This window comes from Gymnoscopelus braueri (genome assembly GCF_963280865.1).
Source record: "Gymnoscopelus braueri genome assembly, chromosome: 6".
Taxonomy (NCBI): Eukaryota; Metazoa; Chordata; class Actinopteri; order Myctophiformes; family Myctophidae; genus Gymnoscopelus; species Gymnoscopelus braueri.
Window position 1 is genome coordinate 50,577,904 of NC_137607.1, and position 10,007 is coordinate 50,587,910.

The following is a 10,007-nucleotide window of genomic DNA, read 5'->3' on the forward strand; positions in this document are numbered from 1 at the left end:
ATGATGACATGTAGGGCAAAGGGATACAGCCTCCTCTCAGTATATAAAAGGCTTTGTGGCACACAAGTATTACAAATTCTCATATTTGACTATGTATATATAAGGTTATAAGGTATGGGAATTCCCATTCCCATATGTATATGCCTTTAAACTTATTATAGTATTGGGGCTAGTACCCAGTAAAGTCCTCAGTTGTAATTTCTCCTTTAACGCTGATGATCTAACAATGAATCCACCACCGATTGGTGGCGCTAGCCTGACAAATAAACGGAAATTCTTCAATAAATGATACCAAAGCGTTACAACGCTGGGGCCATCATTCGCAATTTTCCCAGCCATCACTTGAAGTCTTTATACACTGTGTCGACTGCCCAAAAAGTTTAAAGAGACTGGAGAGTATATGAGCAGTCATGTGATTTACCCAGTTCTGTTCCCATCGATTTCTCTTACTCTAAAATCAGCCTCTCTCGTTGTATATTCCTCTCTCTTTCCGCCTCTGTCTCTCTCTCACTCTCTCTCTAACTCTCACACACACAAACCCACACAGACCAAAGGAGACACCTAATCGCTTGAGAGCCTCGAGCAGAGTCTTGCTGGCAGCAGTACAAAGCACACATGACCATGAATCCAAATGTAAGGATTGCATTCCAGGCTGCATCAGGATGTTGGCCAGTCCTCTCTCTCTCTCTCTCTCTCTCTCTCTCTCTCTCTCTCTCTCTCTCTCTCTCTCTCTCTCTCTCTCTCTCTCTCTTTTGTCTCCTCTCTTCTCTTTCTCTCTCTCGCTCGGCCTTTGGCAAAGAGCGTTCCTCAACACCATAAGATACTGTATCTCCAGCCTTTGTTAAAAAGGAGCAGAGGTTGAAGGTATTTGGATGATTAGAAACAGCCTGTGTGTGTGTGTGTGTGTGTGTGTGTGTGTGTGTGTGTGTGTGTGTGTGTGTGTGTGTGTGTGTGTGTGTGTGTGTGTGTGTGTGTGTGTGTGTGTGTGTGTGTGTGTGTGTGTGTGTGTGTGTGTGCAGAATGTCCACATGTGTGCGACTGTGCGTGCCTGCCAGCTTGTGTGCATGTGTGTGCTTGTGGAGGCCTTGGCTGCACATTTCCAATCACTGCCAACCTCCCGCTTACTGACTGGCACTGAGGTGAAGTAAGCTGTGTGTGTGGGTGCGTGTGCGCGTGTGTGTCATGACCTAGGAAGGATCAGAGGTTTCCCGCTCACCGCGACTACTCCAGAACCAACCCACTGGCATATCCCCAGTAGACAGCAGTGACTCATATTGAATACTGGGAAATATGTTTATATTTGAAGCCATTTCCTGTTCAAACAAGAACTGTAGTTGGGCTGTCTGGTAGTGGTCTTACCAAGTTATTCCCTGTTCTCTCCTCCCCACTCCCTATTTCAAAACGTCTGAGAGTGGCCGACAATGTTTTAGTGGCCGAAAGCGAATAGGTTCCATGCATCATTTGTATGATTGATTACAGCGCTGTAAATGTATTGTATGAAGTACAGAGCACTCTAAACCACAGAGACCCCACCTAAATGATGTATTTTATGGACTCTGTATGACTTTGTGTTAGTGGGTAGTAAAGGTTTAGTAGTTTTCAGCTTATTAAGAGCGCTGCATAGGGGGCATCTCTTAAACCAGGACAAAGTACGGTTCGGTACACAAGCTATGCACAAGCTATTAACTTTATTAATCTAAACTAGGGCCGTTTTAAATGTTTATTTGATTTATATGGACTAAGAGTTTCTCTCTTGCTTCTTTTCCCTTCTCCCCCTCTTGTTTGTCTGCCTCTCTCTCCATCTCTGTCTGTCAGATGTGGACGAGTGCCAGGCGGTGCCAGGCCTTTGTGCAGGAGGGACCTGCATCAACACGGTGGGATCCTACGAGTGTAAATGCCCTGCTGGCCACCGCCAGAGTGAGACCAGTCACAAATGTGAAGGTAAGTGCGTTCTGCATTCTCACAATATACCTTGAATAAAGCAGCTTCAGGCTGAACACTGTGTTTCCAAATACCTTGAATACAGCAGCATCAAAATCTACATTTGTAGATTTAACATCATTAATGTTAATGATAAAAAATAGGTGCTAATATGAAGCTGGCATAAACCTCAGATACCCCCTACTGTCATGTAAATATTTCTGCAACTCCACTTGGTGTTTTTCAATATTTTTGTTGAATTGGAACCGGTAATTGAACTGATAATTAATCTTTTGGAAACTTGGAAAGTTTTCCTTAAGCTACAACAAGTAAGCTATTGCACCTTTTATTACCCTAAGGTAAACTTGGGTTTTAGACTTTTACACACAATATCATACACAACAGACAGCATACCTATACTGTACTGCACATATTCAATTAGCAATTTCAAATAAACCGTCCAACAGCGTTGGAAGTTGGAAAGCCCATTCTATTCATAAAGAAGCTGTTCTGACCGAGCAGCCATCTGAGAAGTAATGTATTCATTGGAAAGTGAAAGGTGACATTTACTGTAGGTGTGGCTGCATAGTCTGGGGCTCTGGGCTGGGTTTCTAACTCATTCAAACTTTTTCTGTTTGAAAAATTACGGCCATTGATTGTAGCAGTTACACACATACCTCAAATCAATTTTAAGTTACAAATACAACTTAAGTCTAGGCCTACTTGCCATTGTACTTTAGTTTTTTGGTAGCTGAATTGAATTCTGTGTTGATTTAACGTCACTATAATTAGATTAGATTTTGAGTTACTGGGGAGACAGGTTGAGGATTTTCCACTGATGCCAGTAACCCATAGCTTTTGTAAAGTCCACACAGGGCTTTAAATGTGTGGATACATTGAGATTTGGATTGAGCATGAGTGTAGTTTGGATAGACACACTTAACACGGAGTGGGGTCGCATTACTATGTGTTGATTGGATGGAATTTAAACAATGCCCAGGGAAAACAGTCGACAGTTAGCCAGGCAGGGGTTGTGGCTTTTGGACTGAAGCCTATGTGTTCTCAGTCTTTTGGGGAGGATGACCGAAAGCTCTTAAACTGTTTTGGCCAGATGACATGTAGTCTACTGAACAAGGCCAAGACTGAACTGTCGACTGTAGTTTTGTAACATTGTTTGAGTTACTGACCCCAAAACTTTCGATTATGGGGCAAAGCCATGAAAAGATAAGAACCGAAGTGTGTCATACGTTCTAGCTGTGACTATGACTGGAAACTGCAGTTACCCCTTCCAGATTCATGACAGGCTATTAGAGCAGAGATGCATGAGGCTCATGTCCCTGATTCATAATTTATGCTCCAATGAGTCAATGAGGAAACGGAGGGGATGACATCACTGAATTCATATCAATCCCAGGGTTGTGTTGTGGTTTTGGGTCAAATCCATGCATCGTTACTTACAGTCAGCAGACTAGAGGTGCTGAGCACGGTTTGGGTGGGGATCTTGTAGTCACATTCCATCCATTGCCTACAATACCCAGAGGGTTGTGCAATCGCAGCATCGCAAAGGACATTATAGGCTGAACGAGGGCAGAGTCAGGTCAGCACACCAGGAGCTGTGAATTTTATAGAAACTAATAATACAACTGCATGCATGTACAAACGCAGACACTCACTCAGACACAGACAGAGACAGACATGCGCAAACACATACAACTACAAACAGAGACATATACTGTAGGCCTACATACAAACGCACACACATTTAGGCTAAATGCTTAATCAACATGTCCATTAACGTGCTCATTAATTGTAGAGACCCCCCCTTCTCGTTCAGTCTCATTACTTTGCCTCAGTAAACTGATTAATATGTGGTGAGTGAGAAGAGATGGAAAGACTGAACAGCTGGGGGGGAGCCTTAGGGTCACTCAGGGGTGAGAGACCTGTAGAATTGCATAGCAAATGCATGTGCACGTTGCATTTACGCACACGCACACGCACACACACACACACACACACACACACACGCTGCTGTTGTTTATTTCCCAGCTAGGCAGCCTAATTGTTAGATTGTATTCCTCTAATGCTGCAGGAAGGAGGATGATTCAATTGAAATGTAACCAGTTTAGGACATTTCTCACACTCTTCATTTCATATATTCAGTTTATCTGAAAGAGGTTAGACTTAGAGGAAAAGAAAATTGCTGCTCAACTCAAATCCAGTTTCATTTTACAAGTTGAACTCTAGTAAATTGGCCCCCAACCCCAAAGTGGATCTAGATTTGAATCATCATTGTGTGGTTGACTCAAAGTTGGCGGAGGGGGGACTTTCCTCACAGAACAGAGCGCTACATTCCTACACTGCAAAATCCTGAGTCTTAATTCAACCCATTAAGACCTGAGGCCGATTCTTTAATGTCCTCTAAATCCTAACAGTTTTCTGAAAAAACGTATGTTGCTATATCAGTGGTTCTCAAACTTTTTCATGTCAAGGACCCCCAAAATTATGTGTTTGGCCACGGACCTCACAATATTTGGTTCCAGGGACCCCCAGAAGCAAAGATTTGAGTTAGAAATGTTCGCTTTAAAATATATATATATATTCAAAGATTTGCACAAATGTTCATGATTTTTCAAAAATAGCTGATCTACTGTACCAACTATGAGCTTGAATATCTGCTATTTTAGAATATCCAAAGTATAAAATGTGGTTAAAGTGGTTAAAATCTAAAATGACACAGATGCTTTCCCGGTTTTAATGGGTTAACTCTGAATTTTGTTTCATTTCTCCAAATGGACCTTATAGATCCATGCAGTGGTGTGTTCTACCGTGTTACGCTATATACGTAGTGTGACCTGCAGAAACATGCCGTAGCCAAGCGTAGCCCTCTACTAACCATTTCATCCATTGAAAACACGCTATCGTATCTCCACACGCGCATGTCGTGCAGGGAAAAAACCTTGAACACACCACTGGATCCATGTGGAGTTACAGAGCCTTATAGGTCCATTTGGTTCAATTTGTAGAGTTAAATGACCACAGACGATTTTACAGTGTACAGCTGGTGGGGGGAAAAACAAATAGTTACCTACATCTTTAATCGTGAATCTGCAGGGAATTAACCACATTTGGAGAAATCTCGCAGACCAATCAGTTCAGATCCTTGGGGAGAGACGTTTTTATGGAAATGCCCCCGTAGTTAATGCACAAACACAGCCTCACTCAGTGAAAGCTGGCCCAGTTGACTAAAGTGAGGTTTTGGTAGCGGTTGAGATAAATTGCAGTTAAGATGTCAGGGGCTGCCTGATGGTTTTGGGCATAACAACCCACCTGGTTCCAGAGCTCCCTTTTTAGCTCACACTGTATGCTTCACAATATGTCTTTCTTTCCCCCTCTCCACCTCTCTTTCTCCTCCTCCTTCTCCTCCTTTTTCACTCCGTCCATTTTCTTTCCATAAATACAGTCTTTTGGCCCAACACCAGCTGTTAGAACTGAACAAAGAAGCGCTTACGGCATCTGGGAGACTTTCTCATTACACACATGCGTGCGTGCACACTCTCACACACACACACACACACACACACACACACACACACACACACACACGCATGCACGCGCGCATACACACACACACACACACGCATGCACGCACACGCACACACATACAGAAATCCCCACTGCTTTGACACATACTTGCGTTGTTAAAATACACACATACAGCTATTTTCACACATACAGTATGTATTGCATCTACACCTTTTCCCACTTTGTACAATGTTATACTTACATGATGCATATGTAAGGTAATTTTATCTACTGCCACGTGCCAACAGTTCATGCACACACATATCATGCAGCACCCCCCCCCTCACAGACGCTCACACATGCACACACATGCAGACATACGCAGACGTTGCGGCTTTGATGGCGGGGGCAGTGGTCATTTATCCAGGTGGCAGATGTTTGATCCCGCAGTCTTGCAGTAATGTCTGTATAGAGTGTACAGTCTGGTACAGTCTGGTACAGTCTGGTACCGTCTGCTGCTGCTGACACAAGGTTTACTTGGCTGGGAGCGTTTACGGCCTCAACAGGGCCTTTTACCGGTGCTGTCGGACAGTAGTCAGCAGGGGAGGAACATGCCTCTCTTAGCTTCCCGCAGCGGGCGTCATTATGCACACAGAGAGAAACACACACTCACACACACACCAACACACACACACACACTCTCGAGCAAGAACAGAGCAAACACGCTGATGTACGGTACTCTCTTTCTTGAACTCCTCGAAACGCAAACACCCACATCCACCGTCGTCGGCTACACACACACACCACTACACCCCCGATCCCTGCTCTCTCAGACACACACGCACACGCTCCACCACCCCATGCTAACCTGCCGTTCTCCACACACCCTGTGTCTACACATACACATGTTGTAATTATGCCCCATAGCGGTGCAGTAATTATGTATGCATATAAATAAGCGTGACACATCATAAAAACCCAATACTTCTGGAACCACACTTTGGGTTACGCCGTCATGGGGCAGCAAGGGGGCCCCTCGTACTTAATAATAATAATAAATATGTCTCATGCCGTCATGAAGTGCACCACACCAAGGTGGGCCGTGCCAAGCACTGTTAGCCAGGTATACCCGTGGTGGACCATGAGCCAAACCCTAGGTTGGTCTGTATGGGTTGGCACACCCCTGATGGTTGCCAACCCATACAGACCAGCATATAAGAATAATGTTCTGTTCCCAGCAGCTATTCCTTTTCCCTCGGGTGACTCATTTTAACCCATTGAGACCTGAGGCCAATTCTACAAATGCCCTCCAAATGAGTAGTTCTCACACTTTTTTCAAAAAAGCTGATGGACAAGCTCACACCGCGCTGTGAGCTTGTATATCTGCAATTTTTTAATAGCCAATGCAAAAATCTAAAATGGTACGGATGCTTTCCCGGTTTCAATGGGTTATGTGTTTCTTAGTATAACGACGGGCCTTGGTTTGAAGTTAATACCCACGTGCATCTAAAATGGACAGCAGTCATAGATTGTTGTATTCCTGTAAGTAATAGCAGTTCAAAAACAGTTTTATTAGAAATACTGACTCACGGGCTGCTGTGGTGACTCAGCCATCATGTTGTGCACTCCACATGAAGCAAAGATCTAACGTGACATCATAGGTTCAAAACTGGCTTGCGACCTGCTACGTTGATGTCATCCCCTCTATTTACTGTCTCGCAAAAGTCTTATTTGTGCTGTGTTGTGTGCTGGTGTCACGAGACGAAAATAGCTGATCTACAAGCTCACAATGCGTTGCATCGCCGCGTGTTCAGCTTTTAGATAGATCTGCTATTTTCGCCTTGGGACACCAACATGCATTGCTTACCAACATTGCTTTAGAAAATTCTCTAATTAAAATATTGGTTGTTACATTTTGTAATGTTAAGAGATTTATTTCTGTGGTGTTACATAGACCTTTGGCTGTCTGGAACAAGCTGCTGGCCTGTGGTTTGGTATGATGCATTTTGGGAAATTCTCCCCATTAGGATGGAGGGGTGTTGGGGAAACTCCCCATTTGGATGACTGTGAGTCAGCCACTTGTGTTAGAAGTTATGAAGTCTTTTCTACCTGGAAAATAATAAAATAATAAAAAAGAAAAAAAAGAAGTCATGAAGTCTTCTGAGGTGTGCTGGAGAGATTGTTAAATGTAGCGCAGCATGACTTTTACAGGACATAGTTTCAGACTGGAGACTCCCCAAAACACTTCTCTGCGTGACTTCATTTTACTTTACCAGCTCATAGTGTACATAGATCGAATTTGTATTCTCAAAGGGAGTCGCTATCGATTCCAATGCAATAAACATTCATTTCAGCCTGCTACTGCAACTTATTAAGCATTAACACATTGTGAACCTTGCATTCAAACATTTTTGATTAGTTACTCGCATAAAGAATAATCACATAGTAAGTGGTCTGTATCTTGCAATGTGAAAAACATATGTGGTATTTACGTATTGGCGCATGTGTGTGTTTGCTTCAGACATCGATGAGTGCAGCACCATCCCAGGTGTGTGTGATGGAGGAGAGTGCACCAACACTGCAGGCAGCTATGTCTGCACCTGTCCACGAGGCTACATCACCAGCACAGATGGTTCCAGATGTGTGGGTGAGTTACGGGAGCACGCACGCACACACACACACACACACACACACACACACACACACACACACACACACACACACACACACACACACACACACACACACACACACACACACACACACACACACACACACACACACACACACACACACACACACACACACACACACACACACACACACACACTTCCCTCTTTTCTTGTCTCATTCTCTCTCTCTTCCTAGCCCCCTGGCTAGCCAAAACCCTCACATCTGGACCATAGCTTCCCATACTCATCTCCTCGCCTCCATCCCTCCTTCCTGTGGATGGCGTTGTGATGAGTCAAGCTGGCCTCCAGGCCTGTGCTTGCCATGTGCATGCTCACACACGTGTGCTCGCTATTCGTCCTTGACAGAGTTACTTTTTAAAATGTTGTATTAATTCAAATGAAATGAATTTAATTTGCTAAATTAATTTACGAGCACACGAGTGTGCTGTGCACGTGTGCTTTTACTGCAGTTACATTATATACCATGATGAAATACTACCAGGTGTTAATGTATTCCTCCAATATAACGCTCTCAGTTTGAACAAAGATGGCTGCCCCAGTCAATCACCACCAGGTGGGAATACATTCTCTAACATCAGCCCCAAAACCCGGCAGGACATGGCCGCTCTGTTTCCCTCCATCAGCGTCAGAGGGCTGACCTAACCCTCCTCCTCTGCTGAAGTATACGCTCATGTAGAGAAGCCCAACCATTTTGATTTGCTGTAATTGAAAATTCATGTGGCCAGTCTCCCATCCAATCCTTCATTATGAATATTATTTTCCCCCAGCTTGGTTTGTTTCCTAGATTTCATTTCATCCATCTTCCATCATCTGCTGAAAGTTGCAGAGCTTGTATATTGACGTTCTGGAGAAAGAATGGGAAAGAGGGAGGGGTTGGGCGGGGCCGGGGGTCGGGTTTGGTGTCTGGCTGCCAAAAGAACAATGGACAAACTCGCAAATAGCGTCACTGTTGCATGGAAACCTTGTATCCAAAATCAGGAAATGGAAAAAAAGACATCCAATGTTATATAGTAACAAGCTCTTGTTACTTTGCATCGGTTAAATATTTATAAAACCCACAGACAGACTTAACCTTGAGCGTTATTTTATGATAAAACATAAAAACATGAAATATGGACATGTTGGGTTTCTCCCTGAAAGCACCAGTATACTGTATGTCCACAGACACACATGTGCACAGTACACTCAGGGCTGATGGTGGCTGATGTCACAGGTACTTGGACAGTTTCAATGTAACAGTCATCTGGTATCACTTATGGTGGAGGAAAACAAAAGATGACACCACTAACGACAGCAAGGTAAGCAGCTGATGATAGAGAGGAAAGGAAATGAAGTGAACGCAACCAAGTAAGAAAGGAAGGAAACTTCATTAAGTGACAGAGAGCCTAAAGCCAATATACAGAGGAGGGCGGGGGTGATGGAGGGAGCACGTTATTCAAACCATCTCTGTTTTTGAGATGTGTGTGTGTTCTGAATCGAGAAAGACAGATCGAGTGAGAGAGAGTGGGAAGGAGAGGATTGGGAACATCGGAAGTGAAGTTTTGCCAACTTCTGTGTGTGTGTGTGTGTGTGTGTGTGTGTGTGTGTGTGTGTGTGTGTGTGTGTGTGTGTGTGTGTGTGTGTGTGTGTCTGTGTCTGTGTCTGTGTCTGACCGGTTAGTCTTGGGACTCCTCCCTAAAACACTCCATCTGTCCGTCTTCATTCCGATCAATTCTATTTTTTTTCCTGTCTTCACTTTTTTTGCCTTTATTTTTTGCCCTTTTGTATTTGACCTATAGGAGTATATCACCTTCTCTTTCTTTCTGTGCTCTCTCTCTATAACACAGAGCTAGTTATGTACAGTAGAGTACAGGTCTCTGTGTTGACTCTGTG

At 43.8% G+C, this 10,007-nt stretch overlaps 1 protein-coding gene across 1 annotated transcript in view; it reads left to right on the forward strand.

Moving 5' to 3' along the window:
- fbn2b (fibrillin 2b) overlaps positions 1-10,007 on the forward strand; it is an 86,930-nt gene that overhangs the window by 38,748 nt on the left and 38,175 nt on the right. Inside the window, exons 8-9 of the mRNA XM_080430992.1 lie at positions 1,816-1,941; positions 7,964-8,089. Coding sequence (XP_080287118.1) covers positions 1,816-1,941; positions 7,964-8,089 — 252 coding nt within the window. The remainder of the gene's footprint in view (positions 1-1,815; positions 1,942-7,963; positions 8,090-10,007) is intronic.